Source organism: Loxodonta africana, chromosome 24 (genome assembly GCF_030014295.1).
Source record: "Loxodonta africana isolate mLoxAfr1 chromosome 24, mLoxAfr1.hap2, whole genome shotgun sequence".
Lineage (NCBI taxonomy): Eukaryota > Metazoa > Chordata > Mammalia > Proboscidea > Elephantidae > Loxodonta > Loxodonta africana.
Genome location: NC_087365.1, coordinates 57746425 through 57770860, shown reverse-complemented (window position 1 = coordinate 57770860; position 24436 = coordinate 57746425). Strand labels below are relative to the sequence as shown.

The 24436-nt window shown below is 42.5% G+C and overlaps 1 protein-coding gene across 2 annotated transcripts in view; it reads right to left on the bottom strand.

The window, feature by feature from the left end:
• Positions 1-18473, bottom strand: part of VAPB (VAMP associated protein B and C) — a 71945-nt gene extending 53472 nt beyond the window's left edge. The window contains exon 1 of one of the 2 annotated variants that reach the window (XM_003419916.4): positions 18312-18473. In XM_003419916.4, coding sequence (XP_003419964.1) covers positions 18312-18369 — 58 coding nt within the window. In that variant the 5' untranslated portion in view covers positions 18370-18473. The remainder of the gene's footprint in view (positions 1-18311) is intronic. The other variant, XM_010599461.3, reaches the window with a different exon arrangement.
• Positions 18474-24436: the final 5963 nt, after the last annotated feature.

Sequence of the window (24436 nt, the reverse complement as noted above, 5' to 3'; positions counted from 1 at the left end):
AAAACCAAGACAGAGTGATGAGGGAGGTTGAACGAAGAGTGTCAAGAAGCAGGGATGCCAAAAGGTGGCAAGAGCTACAGAGAGTACACTGTGGAGAGAATAGAGCGCAACAACAGCTGTGGTGATGAAGGCGTAAGGAAGGTCATATGACTTGAGGAGTGAACGGGTGGCGAAAAAATGGAGATTCAGACTACTCTTTCCAAAGGCCTACTAAAACAAGGACAGTGAAGGGACTAGCTAGAGGAGGCAAACACGACTGAGAAAACAATTTCTCTTCCTTAAAGGTGGATGCAACAACACTCAGATGTTTACCGTAGACAACTAACTGCCAAGCACTGTGCTCAGTGCTCGGTATATGAAGAACAAAGAACCTGGCTTCGAAGGGGAAAAGCCACAAAGGCATTCATTTCAGCAAACAAGCAAACAGACCAGATCAAATGAGCTGGCCGTGTTTTCCCCGGCTTCCTTGGCTGACCTCTCTCGTTTCATCCACTCTCAGCTACATGAGAGGCTCCACAATAAAGCCTGGTTCCCTGCCTCCTCCCCCATCGCACCAACAGATTCCCTAAGGCTTGATCCATGGCTTTCCTTCTTCCAATTAATAAGGTAGCGCCTGCCTTTAAAAAGGTCAAAAGGCACCAACTCAGATTTCCAGGGCAGTCCATCAGGATACATTTATATACCAACAAATCAATTCTACCAACAGAATGAGAATTCGAATAAGCCTCCACTAAGACAAACCTCTCGTTTTTCAGCAAATCCCTCTTTTTTATTCTTGTGTGTGCTTCTATAAGGAGCCCCGGTGGTGCAATGCTTACGTGCTAAGCTGCTAACCGAGAGGTTGGTGGTTGGCACCCACCAGCCGCTCCACAGCAGAAAGATGTGGCAGTCTGCTTCTGTAAAGATTACAGCCTTGGGAACCCTACAGGGTAGTTCTACTCTGTACTATATGGTCACTGTGAGTCAACAAACTCAACGGCCAATGGGTTCACTACGCTTCTATTTCAATAATCATACCAAACACTGAAAAGGTGACCAAGTCCAGGGTTGTATTCCTTCATGGGGTACTATAGAAGAAAACAATGATAAGAAAAGAATGCATTCACTCAGTCACTATGGGAACCACTAAAGAACCAGAGACCTACAGAAGGTCCCATTCCAGCAGGGAGGCAAAGGAGGAGCAGATGAACACATGGAAAGTAACTTTAAGACACAAAACATGCACGTGATGGACACTGTACCATCGGAGGTCAGCTAGAAAACAGGGTCAGATGCTCAGGACAAGTCAGCAGGAGTAGTGAGCTCTGACACTAGAACTAGAGGATTCATGGATTAAATACTCGGAAACTCACTAGCGCAAAGCACTGATCGGTGCTGTGGGAAATACAAGCCCAGGTTTCTGCCCTCAAGGGGGCTTTCCATCTTTCTTCCTCAGCTAAAATAAGTTTGAATCTCATGTTCACAAGGTGAGATCTGTAAGTAACACTAAGGTGTTGATTTCAAGCCTCCTTAACAGACAGCAAGGTCGGGAGGCTGGCTGGTGCCTTCAGCAACAGCAGGGCAGAAATCAGGCCTGTCTTTGTAAGCAAAGCACCCGAGTGCCAGATGCTGAAAGACCTGGGTGCAAACTCAAGTCTGCCAAGTGCTGGGCCTCACTGTTCTATCCCTAAGATGGAGATGAGGACACTGCTGACTTCTCAGGTGAGCACTGTTCCTTTCATTTTTCTACTGCACGTCATGTTCAGTGGTGTGACTAAAAGGCTGAAATAGTGCCCAATGAGCTCAGGGTGCAACGTCTGCGATGACAGCTTCGAGGACACAAAGGGCACAGACCATAGGGAGTGGTGCTGTGAGGGAAGGCACAGTGACAGCGTTAGCACGTCATTTTCTACACTAATGAGTAAACCACTCAGTGAGGAGTGTGACCAAGCAAGGACTCGAGTTCTCAGGGGGAGAAAACAGAACTGAGAGCATTTTACGTCAGCCAGTCACTGCAATGCCCCAGAGCAACTCTGCACTTTACGCAAGAGGCGCCCTAAGACAATTATAACAGAGCACCTTTCCTTTTTTAACCCCTCTTGTCTATTTCAATCCTCTTTCTAGTCTCTCAACTTCCTAACAACACAGAACATAACAAAATGGAGGGCCTTCCTAGTCAGCAAACTCCTGCTCATTTTTTAAGGGAAGAAATACAGCAAGCATAATGAACAAGAACATGGGCTTTGCAGTCAGATAGATCCTGGTCAAATCCCAGCTCTACCCCTAACTCAGGTTTGTAACAAACCTATGAATCTGAGGATCCTAACAGTAGGAACTTTCTAGGTGTGCTGTAAGAAATAAACGAGTACTCAGAAAATGCTTAGCACGCAGTAAGCACACCAAGTCACAATCTCAAATGCCACCTTCCCTGCGAAATTCAAACCCCAAAGTAGAATTAACACAGCTTTTTCTAAGCTTCCAATGGAAGACAACCTAGAAGTGCCCTGTCCACAGAGTTCCCCCTTGTCCTACCACCTAGAGGCTGGAAACTTCCTCCTCACTCCCCAAGCCAACCCAGTGTCTGGTGCACAGACCTTGCAGTGCGCCCTGACCCGACCAGCCCTGAAGCAGTGATGTTACATGCCACCAGTCAGGAAGATGTCGTCTGTCCATGAAGAAAGCCTTAAAAGATGTGTGGGTGTGGGAAAGGAAGAAACCTGGACTCTCCCAATGACATGTTCTACACACAGTCATCACACCCACGTGTCTCTAAACCCTCTCTGATCCTACCCAGAGGCTTGGAATGTCCCCATTTCGGGGAACAAGTTCCCAAGGTATACCTCATACAGAATAAAACATCACTTTTTGTATTCCCCTTAAGTTTACCTCTTTCAACATCTGAGAAGTCTCTCGTAAGTTGTATGTTGTTGTTGCTGTTAGGAGCCCTGGTGATGCAGTGGTTAGGTGCCTGGCTGCTAACCAAAACATCGGCAGTTCAAATCCACCCCAGCTACTCTTTGGGGGAAAGACTGAAGCCCTGGAAGCCCTATGGGGCAGTTCTAATCTGAGTTGGCATTGACTCAATGGCAATGGGTTGGGTTTGGTTTTGGTGGTTGTCAGTTGCTGTCAAGTCAGCCCTCGACTCATGGCAACCCCACGCACAACAGACCACTGCCCAATTGGGCCATCATGATCCATAGGGTTTTCACTGGCTGATTTTCAGAAGTAGATCACCAGGCCTTTCTTCCTAGTCTGTCTTAGTCTGGAAGTCTGCTGAAACCTGTTCAGCATTATAAAGGCACATGAGCCTCTGCTGACAGACGGTGGTGGTATGCACGAGGTGAGTTAGCCAGGAATTGAACCCAGGTCTTCCATCTGGAAGGCGAGAATTCTACCATGGAACCACCACTGCTTTGTGGGCTCTCAGGAGCACTCAAGACTAAAGGCTTTGAAGTTCCACTTGTAAAGTTTAAGGTGGCACCCTGAGGAGTCATTTGTTTTAGAGATTCCTATCTTAATAAACACCCTTTAGAACGCCTCCAATTCCCACTTCACAAACCTGCAAACCCATGAAATCTCTAGCACACAAGTTTCAGTTTATTTTCCAAAGACTCAGTAGCAGAATCACAAATTACTCAAAAGTCCATTAATGTTTTCTAAATATGCAGAATCATGAAACGCTTATCAAAATTTTAAATAAAAACAGAACATACACATGGTAAATAAAAGCGTGTTTTGGAGTCATCAATCTGAACTTTTTTTAAGGTATGATAAAAAATTTCTCCTAAAAAATTCCACAAAAAATAATTCTTAATAAATTGATGGTTCTTAAGAAATTATTGTGACAGCTACTAACCGGTTCCTTACTGGTTATAAATTCCCTGCCTCCCTCCCCCAAGGGCGAAGCCTTTTCCGTGTTAACCCTAAAGATCAAGAGTTGACAGTGAAGTACTGGGAAGCTTCGGTGCTAGACAAGCCTGGTTTCACACCCCTCCACCACCAGTTACTACTGTGGCTACGTGGGGGCAAGTGACCTACCTACCAATGAGCCACCTCCTAGGATTGCTATGGAAATTAAACAATAAGGTAATAAACACAAACCACCGCCACAGTCTCTAGCACAGCATTTATCTTCTAGAAATGTTCCTTCCTCCTTCCCCATTTTCTTTACCCTTACGTGTCAAAATGTATGAAGGCACCACTATGGCCCCTGCTTTGTACTCCAGACTTAACCCAGTGGAGTAGAAAAACAACCAAAACCCACTGCCATCGAGTAGGGGCAGATGGAAATCTAGCATATTTACCCCTCGCAAATATGCTCCCTAAGTTCTGTTTTCTGTTCCCCTCCATTCTCTCAAAGTCCAAGGAATCTGGAGTCTTTAAAGACAACCCAAGGAATTTGGAGTCCTAAAGGGTCCATGCCACATCACAGCTGTAGGTGATAACTGCTATTACATAAGAGGATTCCAGGTCAGTCAGAGTTCCTCATTTCTACTCTGTGCTTGACCTCTCACAGTAAAGCAAACTTGTCTTCCGAAGATACGAGAAGCCCTCGGCGAATCTCAAAGAGCTGCTTAATCTGCCTCAAGTTCTGAACACAGTTTCATGTAAACAGAAATCTGTCAGGTGAGTGTAAAGATTTTAAACATACATAATTCACATTTTTAAATGTGATATTTAAATTCAAGAAATAAAAAACAGCGTATAATTTTTCATGATTCCATTCTTGCATTCAATCTCAATTTAAATGTACTATCGTACATTTCAAGTTGAAGTTGAAGAAAATTAGAAGTTCATGAGAGCAAAAGTACAGCCTTGAGTATATTCCACCTGAATTGAGAGATCGTCTCAAGAACAGATTTGACACGTTGAACGCTAATGAGTGAAGATCACACAAGTTGTGGAATGACATCAAGGACATCACATGTGAAGAAAGCAAGAGGTGATTAAAAGATAGGAAACAAAGAACAGACCAAAATGGATGTCAAAAGAGACTCTGAAAGTTGCTCTTGAACATACAGTAGCTACAGTGAAAGGAAGAAATAATGAAGTAAAAGAGATGAAGAGAAGATTTCAAAGGGTGGCTCAAGAAGTATCATAATGAAATGTGCAAAGACCTGGAATTAGAAAACCAAAAGGGAAGAACACACTCAGCATTTCTCAAGCTAAAAGAACTGAAGAAAAAATTCAAACCATGAGTTGCAATATTGAGACTTCTATGGTGAAAATATTAAATGACACAGGAAGCATCAAAAGAAGATGGAAAGAATACACAAAGTACCAAAAAGAACTGGTCGACCTTCAACCATTTTAGGAGGTAGCATACAATCAAGAACTGATGGTACTGAAGGATCAGGTCCAAGCTGTACTGAAGACACTGGCGAAAAACAAGGCTCTAGGAATGGACGGAATACCAGTTGAGATGATTCAACAAACAGATGCAGTGCTGGAAGTGCTCACTCGTCTATGCCTAGAAATTTGGAAGACAGCTACCTGGTCAACCGAATGGAAGGGATTCATACATGTACCTATTCCAAAGAAAGGTGATCCAACAGAATGGGGAAATTATCAAAGGATATTAATATCTCACACAAGTAGAATTTTCCTGAAGATTATTCAAAAGCATTTGCAGCAGTACATCAACAGAAAACTGCCAGAAATTCAAGCTGAATGCAGAAGAGGACTTGGAACCAGGGATATCATTGCTATGTTCGATGGATCATGGCTGAAAGCAGAGAATACCAGATAGATGTTTACTTGTGTTTTATTGACTATGCAAAGGCTTTTTTGTGGATCAAAACAAATTATGGATAACATTCCGAAGAATGGGAATTCCAGAACATTTAATTGTGCTCATGAGGAACCTGTACCTACACCAAGAGGCAGTCATTCAAACAGATCAAGGGGACACTGTGTGGTTTAAAATCAGGAAAGGTGTGCATCAGGGTTGTATCCTTTCACCATACTTATTCAGTCTATGCTGAGCAAATAATCCGAGAAGCTGGACCATATGAAGAAGAACCAGGCATCAGGATTGGAGGAAGACTCATTAACAACCTGTGTTATACAGATGACACAATAATGTTTGCTGAAAACGAAGAGGACCTGAAACACTTATTGATGAAAATCAAAAACTACTGCTTTCAGTATGGATTACGCCTCAACATAAAGAAAACAAAAATCCTCACAATTGGACCAATAAGCAACATCATGATAAACAGAGAAAAGATTGAAGTTGTCAAGGATTTCATTTCACTTGGATCCACAATCAACAGCCATCGAAGCAGCAGTTAAGAAATCAAATGACACATTGCATTGGGCAAATCTGCGGCAAAAGGCCTCTTTTTAAAGAGTTGAAAAGCAAAGATGTCACCTTGAAGACTAAGGTGCGCCTGACCCAAGCCATGGTGTTTTCAATCACCTCATATGCATGTGAAAGCTGGACAATGAATAAGGAAGACCAAAGAAGAACTGATGCCTTTGAATTATGGTGTTGGCAAAGTATACTGAACATACCAGGTACTGCCAGAACAATGAACAAATCTGTCTTGGAAGAAGTACAGCCAAAATGCTTCCAGAAGCAAGGATGCCAAAGCTTCGTCTCACATACTTTGGACATATTAATAGGAGGGACCAGTCCCTGGAGAAGGACATCATGCTTGGTAAAATAGAGGGTGAGTGAAAAAGAGGAAGACACTGTGGCTGCAACAGTGGGCTCAAACATAATGAGGACTGTAAGGGTGGCACAGGATGTTTCTTCTTTTGTACACATGGTCACTATTAGTCGGAGCCCATTTGACAACACCTAACAACATCACTCATCGTTTGTACTTATACATTTAATTCAATATTTATCTCACAAATCGAAATGTTAACAAATAACAAACATCAGCAACTAGCAGGAAGAAAATTAATATTTCAATTGAGATATACCATTATATCACCTAACATAATGGCATCTCTATGCAGTGAGATTTTTCTTCTTCAAAAGGTGTTGAATAAGTGTACGAGAATGCAGTAAAGTGGAACTTTGAATGGAAGAAATTGGCAAACCTTATGACTATAAAACTGAAGTTTTTCTGGTTTTTCTAATACAAAAAAAAGAGTGCCGTCGAGTCGATTCCGACTCATAGCAACCCCATAGGGCAGAGCAGAACTGCCCCAAAGAGTTTCTAATGTAGTGACAGTAAATAGAAGCATCTGAATACCTACTGGCTCTAACTCGTTTCTACAAATGCACTTATGCATTCCAGTCTCTTTATGATGACATCAAAGTCTAAGCCTTGTTTTTCCCGCAACGTAATATACCCACTGCCCCAAGGTGATTCCAACTCAGGGGGACCCCACAGGATTTCCAAGGCTGTAACTCTCTGTGGAAGCAGACTGCCCCATCTTTCTCCCACAGAGAGGCTGGTGGTTTGCAACTGCCGATTGCTCAGTTAGCAGTCCAGCACCTTAACTGCTGTGCCACCAGGGCTCCTTATGCAATACCACACAGTGACTACAAAACATGCCTTAACATTAGTATTATTTCTCATCCCTTGAATCCTACTATGGGACCACCCAAAGAAAATCCATGTTGAGAATTCTTCAAGTACAAAAAGACTAAAAATAAAAGCAGGTATAAAATGTGCAACATAGATATGGTCGGAGACTATGCAGCGAATTTAGAGAGGCACCTGAAATGTTACTGCACGGATGACTACAACACAGTGCAAAGCAAGAAGACAAAGAAGATTGAAGAAAGTGTCAGAAGTACTCTGACTAAGCAACAAGAAGAACACCATTCCAGAATACCTTAAGGTGAGATTACATAAACGATTGTCAATGTATGTGTTGAAATAGTTACTATTAACATTTGTTCATTTGAGTTAACTGAATATTCAGGATTCCATAAAATTTTAAATTCAATTACTGCTTCAATTGGTCAAAGCTTTTCAATCAAATTAGTCCGTTGCAAAAGGGCAAATATTGTACAAGATCACTGGATATAATAACTGGAGAAATAGTTTGAACAGAGAAGAAAATATTCTTTGATAGTTACAAGGTGGGGAGGGAGAGAAGGAGGGAGATGCGTTTTTCACTCATTAGATAGTAGATAAGAATTATTTGAGGTGAAGGGAAAGACAACATACAATACAGGAGAGGTCAGCGCAACTGGACTAAACTAAAAGCAAAGAAGTTTCCTAAATAAACTGAACACTTCAAAGGCCAGCATAGCAGGGGTAGGGGTTTGGGGACCATGGTATCAGGGGACACCTAAGTCAACTGACATAATAAAATCTATTAAAAAACATTCTGCATCCCACTTTGGAGAGTGGCTTCTGGGGTCTTAAAAACACTAGCAAGCGGCCATCTAAGATGCATCAATTGGTCTTAACCCACCTGGAGCAAAGGAGAATGAAGAACACCAAAGACACAAGGCGATTACGAGCCCAAGAGACAGAAAGGACCACATAAACGAAAGACTACGTCAGCCTGAGACCAGAAGAACTAGATGATGCCCAGCTACAACCAATGACTGCCCTGACAGGGAACACAACAGAGAACCCCTGAGGGAACAGGAGAGCAGTGGGATGCAGACCCAAAATTCTCGTAAAAAGACCAGACTTAATGGTCTGACTGAGACTAGAAGGACCCTGGAGATAATGGTCCCCAGACCTTCTGTTGGCTCAGGACAGGAACCATTCCCAAAGCCAACTCTTCAGACAGGGATAGGACTGGACTACAGGATAGAAAACGATACTGGTGAAGAATGAGCTTCTTGGATCAAGTGGACATATGAGACTATGTTGGCATCTCTTGTCTGGAGGGGAAATGAGAAAGCAGAGTGGGTCAGAAACTGGTTGAATGGACACAAAAAGAGAGAGTAGGAGGAAGGAATGTGCTGTCTCATTAGGGGGAGAGCAATTAGGAATATTTGGCAAGGTTTTTGCATGAGAGACTGACTTCATTTGTAAACTTTCACTTAAAGCACAATAAAAATTAAAAAAAACTTTTCAATCAACTCAGAGAATATTAGGGAAATGACGCCTCATTTGTCCTTAAAACTTAGCTCCAAAATTAGCAGTCATCTAAAAAAACGAACATTCTCTGTGAAAGTGGACGATGCCAGTAGATCGAGTTGATCAATCCTAGGAATTAACGCTCAATTTGTGCAAGACGGTAAGATACACTTGACAACACTGGGAATGAAAGAATTAAAAGAAAGATACACAGGTCTGTAAAAAAAAAACAAGTGTATCAAATTTTAGAGAAACACAACATTGATTTACAACAGATTTATTCTGTAACCAGGGATAAAGGTTCTAATATAATTAAATTTGTTGATTTGCTCAGAAATGATAGCGAACTCAAACAGCAAACGTCAGGGCAAAATGGTAATTTTGAAGACCCTGTGCGCTTTAACTTGCCAACACTATCGCAGAGTGTGGAGACGGTGACAAGGTTTATAAGATGACTGCATACACACTTCAAATTAGTTATTAAAGACACAATAAAGGATGCTGAAACGTAAGAATTTTTAGGAGAATGTCGTGAACTCATCTGAATACTTCGTGTTCTGACACTGTGTGGCAGATTTTCAGAAAACAGGGCAAGGAAGCCTCTACTGGACCGCCCAACAAGATGAAACAGTACAGACACCATGTTAGAAACCTCACTTAACGAGCCCTGGTGGTACAGTGGTTACAGCAACAGACTGCTAACTGAAAGGTCAGTGATTCAAAACCACTTTTGTAATAACAAATGGGGATATGTCAAATTAATTTTGAAAACTTTACAACTTTTAAAGAAAGTTACAGTTTGACTGCAAAGTGAACAATTAGCCATGAGTGAGGTTTTTGGTATGTGGGTGGAAGCTAAGCTAAAATTAAGAACTCTTAATAACACATTTGGAGTCCCGGTGGCGCAGTGGTTAAGAGCTATGGATGCTAACCAAAAGGTCAGCAGTTTGAACCCACCAGCTGCTCCTTGGAAACCCTGTGGGGCAGTTTGGAATCGACTTGATGGCAGTGGTTTTGTTTTTTTTTTTTAATAATACATTTGGAAACACACTGATTGAAAAATTTAATGTCAGAGAAAAAGTTATCACTGAAAATAACAGCATATTAGGAGCAATTTATCTAGATCCTCCTTATCAAATTCTAGTTAGTTCTGAACTTAAAGTGAAGGTCATGTTACATTTGAAAAGGACCTGGGAAATAACAGAAAATCTGAAAAGCAGCGATACTGAAAGTGTAACAAAGGAAAGCAATTCAGGAAATATTCTCTTTTCAAATCATGATGTTGATGAGATGGAATTATTTCTCAAAATGAAAGAAAAAAGTTAAATTGAGATCAAAAAACTATACTGTTAATATTGACTCTCTATAAACAAGCTTTGATGATGTACAAAGAGATGAGAGGAAAAAAAATTATTCTTTAATTTTGAGAAGAAAACGGTTCACAATCTCCCCAGTTCTATGAAATTACCACGACAGTTTTGGGTGCACGAGCTACTCGGGTCAGTGTTGACAGCGCTTTCTCAGATTTGAAATCCATCGTAAGACAACAGGGATAGTTTAAATGAAAAAATATTAGAGGACATTCTTTTGACTAGGTGTAATAAAGGTTTATTGCAATGATGTTTTCTAAATGAACTGTATAATTCAGTAAGATTTAAAATTATATTTGTTATGTTTATTCTATGTAATGTTACGGTAATTCTTTAGCTTAGAACAGGGGTGCATATTAAAGTATTAAATATTTTATCCCACTTTGCCTTTTTGTATTAATGTATTAGATATGACAGCATACTTTGTATTTCTAGTATTTCAGGAATAAACTCTTATCAATTTTACTTGACTATCTTTTTTTTTTATCGTTAGTACTGAAATGCCCCCTATATCAAAATTAAGTTTGTTTTCAGTGTATTTCATAGTATTGAGAATTTCTCACTAAAAAAAAAGCACTTTTAATCTTCAATTTAATATTTACACAGTATGTTAGGAGTGTTTTTACCACAATACTGATTTTTTTTTGTGTGTGTGTGCTTTAGGTAAAGGTTTACAAAGCAGATTAATTTCTCATTAAACAATTAATACACATATTGTTTTTGTGACATTGGTTGCCAGCCCTGCGACATGTCAACACTCTCCCTTTCTCCATCTTGGGTTCCTCATTTTCATTCATCCGGTTTTCCTGTCCTCTCCTGCCTTCTCATCCCAGCCCCTGGGCTGGTGTGCCTATTTAATCTCATAGACGTGGTTGAGCTATACGTATTACTGCTTGTTTTATCAGCCTGTCTAACCTTTGGCTGAAGGGTAAACCTCAGAAGTGACTTCAGTACTGAGTTAAAAGAGTGTCCGGGGGCCATACTCTCAGGGTTTCTCCAGTCTCCAGCACACTGGAGAATTTTGTTCGACATTTTTCTCCAGCTCTGTCCCGGACCCTCTATTGTGATCCCTGTCAGAGTAGTCAGTGGTGGCTGCCCGGCACCATCTAGTTAGTTGTACTGGACTCAGTATCTTTGGTTTTCTTCATTCTCCCTTGCTCCAGATGGGGTGGAACCAGTAGACACATCTTAGATGGCCGCTCACCAGCTTTTAAGACCCCAGACACTACTCCCCCCGCAAAAAAATATTTTCTTTATAAACTATGTTACGCCAGTTGAGCTAGATGTTTCCCAAGACCATGGTCCCCTGCCCTCAGCCCAATAACTCAATCCCTATGGGAGTTTGGATGTGTCCATGAAGCTTCTACAACTTTGCCTTGGTCAAGTTGTGCTGGCTTCCCCAGTATTCACAATACTATTTTTAAAGTGACTCAGTGCTACCATGAATTCTAGTATATTTTAAAAAGTAGAATTAAAAAATTATATATTTTACATCGTGTTTTTCTTTGTATTAAAATGTTGAGACTGTGAAATTGAACATCATTGTCACTTGAGATTTAATTATTAACGAATGTGTAGAAAAAACCATTTAATACGGCTATTTTCAAAACTAATAACAAAATCCTAGGATGAGCAAAATTTGAGTCAATACAAAAATGCAATATTATTTCCAATATAAGGAATGAATCTGGTTGTCACATTTCTTCAGATGAAATTGCTCCAGGTTATCCATTTGCAGAATATAAATTTGATATCAAAGAGTAAAAAAAAACCAGGTTAGAACCAGTTTGAACCAGTTCAGTCATGGTCAACGAAGCAAAGCTGGAGAGAACCAAATTTTTAAAATGTTGGTGAACCAGAATGATAACCGGAATGGAAAAAATTACGGTTGAAGCCCTGACACATGCATACCCGCCCCCACCCCCCATCCTAAGGGAAGTCACTACCTGACACAGATAAATACTACCCTTCTAATCGAGAATTGATGATCATCCTTCAGGAAGGATGAAGGGGAGGGAACTCTAGGGAGGTGTTTCTGTAGCTTTATAGTTCTGCATAATTCACGCTAAAAAGTTATGAAAAGAAAGCATTTCAAGCTGTTCCCTCAGAATTAGGCCATTTTCCCAACCCTCCCTCCGCCCCCCATTTAAGCGGGGGGGGAACCTAAAGCACAGTAAGGCATTGTGTCTATAAATCAACAGCTTCTGTTAAAGCAACATATTTAACATTCTGAAGAATCAATATTCTCGAAACACTATTCTGTCATATTTGCATTTTTAAAAATATTCTCTTAACTGACTGTCAAGCTTGATAATTTTGTTTCCATAACACAGCTCTTTAAACAACGTCTGTTTTTGTAAAGCCAGCAGCCCAGGTCTGTCAGGTAAAAATTTCAAAAAGTACCCGTCCCATTGAGCACCGGCCATAGCAATCCTGGGTAGGCTATGCTGCTGATGGCCTGAAAGGGGCTAAAAATGAGCCAGAATGAGGCAACCAGCTTGGAAACCATAATGTAACTTTGTTTTTAACACAATCCTCCAGCAAAATAGCTGTGTAGAAGAAGCCTCTTATTTTATTAAAGACACTCTGTGGCAACCTTGCCTTGACTAATGGAGCCCGGCACTCTTTATGTTCATCTTTTCTTGTCATCTTGTTGAAAGCTGTACTCATTTGTCCCAAATCAAGGTCATCCTTTAGATGGCAAATTTTTCAAATACAAATTGAAGACGTATGAGGCAATGTTGGCAATAACTCCTTACGTAAAAATTCAAGTCCCGGGTTCTAAAAATTGAGCTTGGGGTAGTATTTAAGTGATAGCCAAGATAATTTACTCCCTTGACCCCTCAGCTACTTAGTGGTAATACTGCAGGGCCCAGGTTCTCAGTATTTTGCCGTCAGCATTTAAAGGGAAGATGCTCTATAACGCCAATAAATAAAAGATACTGTTAATAATGTCTAAGAGTTCATCTTCTTAATAAGCAACAGTTCAGACTAATTGTTTTAGTAAATCCACACTTAGATGAGAAGCTCCCAGGTAATTAAGATAACTGTGATGCATGTTACAATCACACACACCAAGGAAATATCACCACTTTCCAAGTAAGAGCACTTGGCCAACAACTACCAATGTTTTTTTCCTAAGGAGTTAACTGTGAAGAAGGGAACAAATGGATGTAAGAGCGTTAACATTTTTCTCCAAGCAACAAGAACTGGGAAGTAAACACTACAATCTATGAAGATACAAGTTTGACTCAAGCTTAGTAAGCTGAATGCCACTTGCTTTGATGAGCAAGCTGGTTAATAATTAAAGAAACGAAGACAATCTACTCAAGATGGATTTAAACCACCATCATAAAGAACCCTAAGCACACTGCTGACATTCTGCTGTGCCTTAACACAGCCTGCTCTACGCGATCCTGAGATGCTAAGGAAATCGGTGCTAACCTAAAGCTGAGGAATTAATGCCACACCAGCTGAAAGATAATTACTGCACAGTACTGACTATATCCACAGGGTTTTATATTGTTTAACTTCCTAAACAACCTTAAATTACACATCAACTTGGAGGTGATTCTAAGCAGGCCTTCCTTATACAAAAGACAGTGTCATTATCCTACCTACCATCTATCGTGCCCAAATTCCTTTCTTCTCCCAAAAGTGGTGACCAGCAAAGACTCTGAAACATCTTGAAGGCCAACGGAAGTCTCAGAATAAAGCAAACGTAAACGGGTCCACAGTGGGTTTAAACCTTAAATAATCAGCTTACGAAGATGGTCAACAGACCACCCTCATATGACAGTATCATCGCCAGAGGGGTGTGCTAGGATGTGAAAAAGGATTAAGAGTCTTGGACATCGATCAAAAAAAAACACAAGGCATACTATTTACCGCTGATGGAATCTGATGGAGGAGGAGGGAGGGGAGAAGAAAGAAGAGCTACAAATGCCCTGAAAGTGACTCATTCAGAAGGCTGGGCAACAAGTGAGACCTCAGAGTGAGGACACAGCAAAGTCTAGCCTTGGGAAGAACTGCTATCAGTAGAAAAAACGGTGATGCAAAAGGCACCCATCCCGAGGTTTCCAAAGACCTTTAACTCTCAGAAAGTCCCCCGGACTGAAAGAGCTTCTCACGTTGCTGACTTCTTAAAAATATCTCATGAAAATCAGCCTCAAATCTAGGCAAATCCCACTGTGTCTTCCTTTTGCAGGAAGACATTGGTCTCCTTTTGATATTTAGCATTCTCTCTTTGCAGATTTACCCAACACATCGCATTGTGTAAATCTGCTGCAAAGGTCTCTTTCAAGTGTTGAAGAGCAAAGATGTCACTTTGAAGACTAAGGTGTGCCTGACCCAAGCCATGGTATTTTCCATCGCATCATACACATGTGAAAGCTGGGCAATGAATACAGAACACCGAAGAACAACTGACACCTCTGAATTGTGGTGCTGACGAAGAATATTGAACATACCATGGACTGCCAAAAGAATGAACAAATCTGTCTTGGAAGGAGTACAACTAGAACGCTCCTTAGGAGCAAGGATGGCGAGACTGCGTCTTACATACTTTGGACATGTTGGCAGGAGGGATCAGTCCCTGGAGAAGGACATCATGCTTGGCAAAGTACAGAGTCAGCAGAAAAGGGGAAGACCCTCAATGAGGTGGACTGACACAGTGGCTGCAACAATGAGCTCAAGCATAACAATGATTGTAAGGATGGCGCTGGACCGGGCAGCGTTTTGTTCTGTTGTGCGCAGGGTCGCTGTGAGTCTGAGCCAACTCAACAGCACCTAACAACAACTAGTGTAGTATTTTCTACATGACTGGACAAGGTCACATAAATCCGTGTTCTCGTCTGTAACATCCTTAAATTTAACATGTAGCCACAGAAAATTCCCAAGATTAAAAACAATCCAATGACATGCAATCCCACGCCATCATCTTAGCCTGCACTTAAAAGATGATTAATGTTTTCCCTTTAGGTGGCAGGCGTTTTAATAAGTTTCCTAAACAAAGTTAGCTCAGACGTTTGATCCTTCTTATAAGTAAACCACCAGAAGTCAGAGTCGTCACCCTAAGTAACTTGGAAGAGGCCAATTAAATGTGCCAGATTTCATCATGAAATGAATTTTCTCTATAGAGCAAGCCAGAGCGTGGAGTCTGTATTCTAATGACATTGTCTTAGTGTTCACCTTTAAAAACAAAAACCAAAAATCACTTCATGATGCGGTTTATACATGCCTGCATATGCCTCTTTTGAAGCTGTGAGCCAACGGTCTTCTATAATCTGACACTAGGCCTTTTCTTGGGTTGCTTCTCTAGGAAAAACATTCGATAAAGTTGGCCATCACTGCTTTGAACAACTCAGGCCCAGGCAGATCAGTCTTCTGTGCCACACCTTCCAGGTAGAGAAAAGTTGAAGTCATGAAACCAGGTGTCTAGATACAACCACCAATATCTGCATTGACAAAGCACTGAGCAGTCATAACAGCACTGAAAAGCTGAAGTCATGAAACCAGGTATCTAGATAAAACCACGAATATCTGCATTGACAAAGCACTGAATAGTCATAACACCGCTAAAAAGGTGAAGTCATGAAACCAGGTGTCTAGATACAACCACCAATATCTGCATTTATAAAGCACTGAACAGTCATAACAGCACTGAAAAGATGAAGTCATGAAACCAGTTGTCTAGATGCAATCACCAATCTCTGTATTTACAAAGCACTGGACGGCCACAGATAACTGTTTCTAAACAACGAAGCTTTCTGTAGGACGTGAGCATCATCCCTATTGACGAAAAGTAGTTCCAGATTTTGGCAAGTGAAGAGGTCCGCCCAAAGTCAAAAGAACTGGAACTTGCACTTTCTCAAATCGGTGCCTCTTTCCATAACATCGCATTGGTGCAGTGTTGGTGCTGGGGTGGGGGCTTGGAACCGCTGGGGGTCAATCCAGGGAGGACTGTCTGATGAGAGGCCCATGAGGGTAACTGGAACACCGCTATGTCCAACTTCTTTCTACTCTCCAGCTTCATCTCCACTTGGCCCTGCACCTCCAACAAATGCTCTCTGCAGCTATCATCCAGAACTACTAGCAGCACTCCAAAGGGGTCCAGTCATCCCAGCCTTTGCACCTTGTATATGCAATTCCCTCTACCTCAAATGGTCCCCACCCACTTCTTTTAGCCTACTTCCATTCGACTTCTGTAACTCAGCTCAAATGATACCTCTTCTAGGAGTTGACCTCCTTATCAAATGGCTCAGCTGACCCCTTCCCTAAACTTAGGTACTGGGGTGGTGAGCTAGGGGCCAATGCAAGAAGTACATCTCATGTGACTCAGCTTCTCCTCGCACCTGACACATAGTAGGCGCTCAGTAAGTGTTTGTGGACTAAATGAATGAACACACCAAGTCACAGGAGCAACCGAGTCAGGCTTCCCGGGACAGAGAACTTCAGACGACTCAAGTGGAAACCATCTCTCACCACATCCACTCAGGCACTCAGATTCCTTCCCCAGCCCAGCTCCTCCAGGAGAAGGCCATGAGAACATCATGCAAACCAAAGTATTGTCACAGAATTGTGACCTGTGCTAGGTTTTTGTGTTTTGCTTTGTTGTTTTCATCTTAACTGGAAAACCTTCAGGTCCATTTGGAGTCATTTCAGATTGTGTACCTAGGAGGCAAAGTGACAGTCACAGTTCTGGAGTATTTCCCAGGGGTCACACAGCATAACAATGAAAAATGCAGGCTTTGAAGTCTGGGTTTGAATGTGCCGCTTGCCAACTGGGTAACTCTGGGCTAGTCACCCTACACTGCTTCCTAACAGTGCACAGTCACTGGGTGCTTATGGCCAGCATTCATTCCAAAAATACCTATTCAGTACCTACTGTGGGCCAGGTGCTGGTGATATAGTGGTGCCTGGCTGTTCAATCTAAAGTGTCCCTCCAACAGGTCAGCCCGTTTTATTTCCTTCACAGCACTTAACATAATCCGCAATGATCCTGTGAGTTTGTTTGCTGGTGTGTTTGTCTCCCTTAGTTAGAATGTAAGCTCTCTGAGAGCAGGGACCTTGTCCATCTTGTTTACCGCTGTCTCCCAGTGCCAAGCACACGCCCACCACACCATTAAAAGCTCAACACATGCGGAAAGAATCTATGAGCAAGTCAGACAAGGTGCCTGTTGTCTCACGTGCTTGTATTCTGGTGGCGAAAACAGTCCAAAAAAAGCTAAGAAATGTAAAGGTACAGGTGAGCAAGACGAAAGTTGCACCTAGGAACCGAGGCTCTGGCTTGCCACAAACTCACGTGCTACTCAGCTCCATCTCCAGGCAGCCTTGGGGAGAAATCGGATCCCACCATTCTGTCAGCACTGCCCCAGCTGCAGGACATAAGCGAGCAAAAAGACACTAGAAAGAAAGTTGGGCCATGTCCTATCACAACTCCTGCGGAAGTTCCTTTCATTCATTTGCTCAGCATGCGACTGGCCGCCTAACGAGTGCACAGGGGATGAATGACAAATCCTGTCCTCATGGAGTTTCCCTTCTACCATTGAAGACAGAAAACAAGTTAGTTAGCGGGCAGTTTGGATGGTGACCAGTGCCTTGCAGACCACAGAACAGAGAGCTGGGTCACCAGCTGGGGACATCCGGGCTGAGACCTAGGAGGTCAATCTCGTGAAGAGTGCTTACACTCCAGAGCAGACCCCAAACTAAACTAGGCGATAACAGTGACAATGACAACTGTGACCAAGTGCCTCGAAGGCGAGGCGCCCCGAGAGGCCGGGGCGGCAAAGCAGCCTGGGCCCCCGCGCGCGGCCTCTCCGGCCCAGGCGGCTCCTGACAGCTGTGGGGGCGCCGGGCCTGCACCCCCAGAACTGGGGTGGGGCCGCGCAGCCCACGCGGGGCGCCGGCCGGGCCTGGCCGGAACATGGCGGCCGGCCCGGGGGCCTTCGCGGCTTACCTCGGAATTTGAGCTCGTGCTGTGGCTCGAGGCTCAGGACCTGCTCCACCTTCGCCATGTTCCTCGGCGGCGCGGCACCTTTGGTGGGGAGACCCCTGAGAAGTCAACTGAGGCGGGAAGCGTTAATGCTGCGCCCCCTTTAAATTAAAAAAAAAAAAAAAAACAGGCCAGCGGGGCGCTGGCGGGGGTCGCGACGGGGTGCGTGGGGGCGGGGGCGACCTACGCGGTGCAGGCGCAGGGGCAGAGGGCGAGGGCGAGGCCGCGGTGCCCGGCGAGCTGACGGCACGCACGCACGCACGCACGCACGCAGCGACGCACGCACGCGGCGGGAAGCGGCACCCTGCGCCGGCTCCAGGGGCGGGAGAGGGAGGCTGCGGGCGGAGCCCTCCCCTACAGCAGTGCGCAGGCGCAGGGGGGCGGGGCTGCCATGCAGCAAGGGGCGGGGCTTCGTGCAGCCCTGGAGGCGGGGCCGCTCCGGGCTGCCCAGAAATAATGACAGTCTGGGTGAAGACTATTCATTTTTTAAGGGCCTTTTGGGGGCCGGCTGTTGCGTTAAGTGCTCTATTCAATAATGATAATTAATAAGGATAAACTCCACTTTTCCCTTGCCTATTTAGTGCCAGGCACTGTTAAAGGCTTTGAGCAATAATGAAAGTACTATTTATTCATCTTATTATTATAAACATGATGTTTATGAGTGAATGATACGTGCTAGGCGCTGTAACGTATCGTAACTAATAATTATAAATATAATAAACGACCAATTATTGCTTGCTTATTTTGTGCCAGACAGCTGAATGCTTTCAGTAATAACAGCCACTATAATAAATAAAAGCTTTTATACACTGAATGTTTATGATGTCCCAAGCACTGTGCTGTATCTTTGCTAATAGACGCTATTTATGCAACAAATATTTAGAGATACAAAGGTCAGGAAAGTTGACGTAGTTCCTACCCTCTTGCTTCATAGTACAGCCTAGTGGAGCGACGTCCTTTCATTAAATAACCATACACGTAAATATAGGTTTAAAAATTGCTGGGATCAGCTTGACCTCAAAGTGGAACATTCTGCATCATTATTGCCATCGAACTTGTATTTTATTACAGAATGTTTGCTACATAAAATGTGTGTTCTTATTACTGTCTTATACATTCAGAAGAAAGACCTGGCAATCTACTTCTGAAAAATCAGCCATTGAAAACTCTGTGGAGCATGGTTCTCTGACACACATGGTGTCACTGTGAGTCGGAGTCGATTCACAGCAAGTGGTGTCTGGTACACACACACATAGAAGAAACTGGTTGAACCTACACGGCAGGTACATGGGTGTTGTTTGTACTATTCTTCCTACTTTTTTGTATGCTTGAAATTTTTCATAATGAATTTGTTTGTTTTGTTTTTTTAAAGATAATCTTCATCTTTTAACTGGAGTTCTTGGTCCATTTACACTTATTATGTTTACTGATATATCTGGAGTTATTTCTATCACTTCGTTTTATTCTTTCTATTTGCCCTGCCTGTTTTTTCTTTTCCCTCTCCTTTCTTGCTTCTTTGGGCTTGATTTTTTTACAATTATTATTCTATTATTCTTCCTTTTATACACTCTATTTCCATTGTTTTAATCATTACCATCTTACCCTTTGCTCTCGAGTGGATTCCAACTCCTAGCAACCCTATAGGGCAGAGTAAAACTGCCAAATGGTTTCCAAGGAGTGGCTGGTGGATTTAAACTGCTGACCTTTTGGTTGGCAGCTGTAGCTCTTAACCACTGTGCCACCATGGCCACTTACCTATTTATGAAAGTCTAATTTTAATAAATACCTTAAAATATAATGACCTTGGGACACTTTCATCACTCCTCCCCTACCTGATATGCTTTTGCTGTATTTTCAGTTTAATCTTTTCCTTTATAACCATTGTTAAATTACTGCATACAGTCAGGGCTAGTTTAGATTAATTGTGGTTCCACAGTTACCAGTTTGTTTGCCCATCTTTTCTTCTAGCATCTCAGAACTTACAACTGGGTTCACTTCCCTTGTAGCTGAAGTATATCCTTTAAACTTTGTTCCCATTAGGATTTGTTTATTCGTCTTTATTTTGCCCTTGCTCTTGGAAGATGTTTTGGCTGGCTTGCCAGATTGACAATTGTTCTCAACACTTTGAAGATACCATCCACTGTTTTCCAGCTTCCATTGTTACTACTGAGGAGTTAGATGCCAATCTTATCATCACTCTTTTGAAGATTATCTAAATTTTCTCCCCTTTGTTGTAGTGTTCCGAAGTTTCACCAGGATGTATCTTTTTATTTATCTTGCCTTGAATTCTTTGTTGTTCTGTTGTTGCTAGGTGCTGTTGAGTCAGTTCCGACTCATAGCGACCCTATGTACAACAGAACGAAACACTGCCCGGTCCTGAGCCATCCTTACAATCATTGTTATGTTTGAGCTCATTGTTGCAGCCACTGTGTCAATCCATCTCATTGAGGGTCTTCCTCTTTTCTGCTGACCCTGTACTCTGGCAAGCATGATGTCCTTCTCCAGGGACTGATCCCTCCTGATAACATGCCCAAAGTATGTAAGACGCAGTCTCACCATCCTTGCCTCTAAGGAGCATTCTTTAGGGTTCCTGAATTTGTTGACTGGTGTCTTCCATCAGTTCTGGAAAATTCTTAGACAATATTTCTTTTAAATATTACCTGAGCCCCATTATCTCACTCTCTTCTTCTGGAACTCTTATTAGTGGCTTGTTTTTGTTGTTGTTGTTAGGGACTGTCAAGACGGTTCCCACTCATAGCAACCCTACGCACAACAGAACGAAACATCGCCGGGTCCTGCGTCATTCTTACAACTGTCGTTATGCTTGAGCCCAGTCTTGCAGCCACTGTGTCAATCCATCTCATTGAGGTTCTTCCTCTTTTCCGCTGACCCTGTACATTACCAAGCATGATGTCTTTCTCCAGGGACCAATCCCTCCTGACAACATGTCCAAAGTATGTAAGACTCAGTCTCACCATCTTTGCTTCTAAGGAACATCCTGGTTGTACTTCCTCCAAGACAGATTTCATTTTTTTGGCAGTCCATGGTATATTCAATATTCTTCTCCAACACCACAATTCAAAGGTGTCAGTTCTTCTTCAGTCTTCCTTATTCATTGTCCCGCTTTCACATGCATATGATGCAACTGAAAACACCACAGCTTGGGTCAGGTGCACCTTAGTCTTCAAGGTGACATCTTTGCTTTTCAACACTTTAAAGAAGGCTTTCACAGCAGATTTGCCCAAGGCAATGCATCCCTTGATTTCTTGACTGCTGTTCCCATGGGTGCTGATTGTGGATCAGTTAAAATGAAATCCTTGACAACTTCAATCTTTTCTCCCTTTATCATGATGTTGCCTACTGGTCCAGTTGTGAGAATTTTTGTTTTATTATTGTGAGGTATAATCCATACTGAAGGCTGTGGTCTTTGATCTTCATCAGTAAGTGCTTCAAGTCCTCTTCACTTTCAGCAAGCAAGTTTGTGTCATTTATGATTCTTCCTCCAATCCTGATGCCCCATTTTTCTTCATATAGTCCAGCTTCTCGGAAGTGGCTTATTAGACCAGTGTTTTTCAAACCGTAGCTTGTTTCCCAACATTTGGTTATGTCATTACCTTTTTAGGTTGTTACCTGCATTGGGAAAGGAAAAAAAAAAAAAAAACAGAATATATTGGACTGTGTTGTATTATTTTGTGATAATTTTGTATCATTTGTATTTATTAACATAACTATACACACGTCTTTGTAGTGAGTCACAAGTAAAAGGCATTTCTTACTGTAGCTTGTGGCAATAAATGATTTATAAGGATCAGCACAAAGCTGGTTCCTATGAGGCGGAAGTTAAAGATGTCCCAAATGTCTGATTTTTCCAAATTGTTGTACCACTTCATCACCTCTAACGTCAACTACTCCTCCCCATGTCAGTACTTTCCATCCCGTCTTTGGGTCTCATAATTCACTGCGACATCTCGCAGAACTCACGCACCGTATCAAGGAAATGACTCACATAGTCATGGAGGCTGGTAAGTCCCAAATTGGTGGGTCAAGTGTAGGTTTCTCCTGACTCATGTGGCCATAGGGGCCGAGCAACCCAAATCAGCAGGCTGCTGGCACACAAGGCTGAGTGTTATGGATTGAATTGTGTCCTCCAAAAATGTGTGTCACCTTGGCTAGGCTGTGATTCCTAGTATTGTGTGGTTGTCCACCATTTTGTGATCTGATGTGATTATCCTATGTGTTGTAATTTCTAACTTCTATGATCTTAATGAGGCAGGATTAGAAGAAGTTATGTTAATGAGGCAGGTCTCAATCCACAGGATTATATTGTACCTTGAGTCAATCACTTTTGAGTATAAAAGAGAGACGTGAGCAGAGAGGAGAGGGACCTCATACTACCAAGGAAGAAGTACCAGAAGGAGAGTGCATCCTTAGGACCCAAGGTCCCTATGCTGAGAAACTCCTAGACCAGGGGAAGATAGACTATAGGGACCTTCCCCCAGAACCAACAGAGACAGAGAAAGCCTACCCCTGGAGCTAGCATCCTGAATTCAGACTTCTAGCCTCCTAAACAGCGAGAGAATAAGTTTCTGTTTATTGAAGCCATCCACTTGTGGTATTTCTGTTATAGCAGCACTAGATAACTAAGACACTGTGGAAGCTGGCAAATCAGGTCAGATGATAGACTGCTGGCCCACGGGGCTGAGTAAGCTGGTAAATTCTAGAATCGGCAGGTCAGACAGCAGTCCACTGGGTCAAGTTCCAAGAACCAGAGGTCAGACAATGGTGAGCCAGAAATAGGATCCAGATGCAGAGAGAGAGAGTGAGCCCTGCCAGAGCACTCACACATATACATTAGATGCAGGCCACACTTCAGGGAAGGGTGTGACTTGAATAAGGGTGGGACTTACTGCAAGGCTGTGACTCAGAATACATCCCACACAAATCCTACCTCATTAACCTATAGCCGTTAGGATTTACAACACATAAAATGGAGGATAAGTAGGATAATTACATCAGATCACAAAATGGAGGACAGCCACACAATACTGGGAATCATGGTGTAGCCAAGCCAACATACAACACCAACCACCACACCTCATTAGGGTTCCATACACCTTATTTGCATGGCCCCACTCAATCACAGTATGGGAGTCACAAAATCTATGGCTAGAAGGGCCATATTAAGTAATTCACTGTAATCCAGGTTAAAAAAAAAAAAAGAAGATGTCCGTAAAAGACTTAGATTTTCTCATACCATCTTCCACGTCTCTCAATGTCTCTGCCATATTTATACTTTTTAACCTCTCATCTTTATGTCTCACATTCTGGAAATTTCTTCAGATCTCTCTCAGTCACTAATTCTCTCTGCTGAGAAACCTATTCCAGAAGTTTTTCATTTCAATTATTATATTTTTCTAAATTTGTAAATTCTATCTTGTTCTTTCACATATCTATCTGGTCACTTTTATAGGTTTTTAAACATTGGTTCTAGAAACCTCGCCCACCGGGGAATCATGCCGTGTCAGAGTTTCAGTGTTGGTTTCTGCTGTTAGCAGCAGCCAGGTCAGCTGGGGGGAGAAGTCCATGTTCTTGATCCCATGCAGTTTCCACACCTGCCACCACCATCACTTTGTAAACAAGCCATCCAGACAGCAGTGGCACAGGTGGGAAAAAAAGAACGACTGACATCCAAGGGTGGATTGTTGGAGCATCTCCATAGCAGTGGGTGCCCTGGGGTGGGCATTCACGTGGGACACAAACATCTTCCAACAGTGTCCATTCTCAGAGGTATCCATGTACTTCCTCCCCAGACCTCCTTCCCACCTATCATCCAGTTCTGTTCTCTCTGTTCCTGGCCATCCAGCCAAACTATTGGCCACTGCCCATGAGTTAATACTGATTTATCTTTCTCTCAACCAGACAAAGTAGACAATGAAATGTACTGGTTTAGGTTCTGGTGAATCTATGAATTCTATTTATGTTGCAGTTCTGTAACCCACCTGTTACGGTTTAAATTGAGTCCTCCCAAAAGGTATGTTCAAGTCTTAACTCTAGGTACCTGTGAATGTGACCTTATTTGGAAATAACGT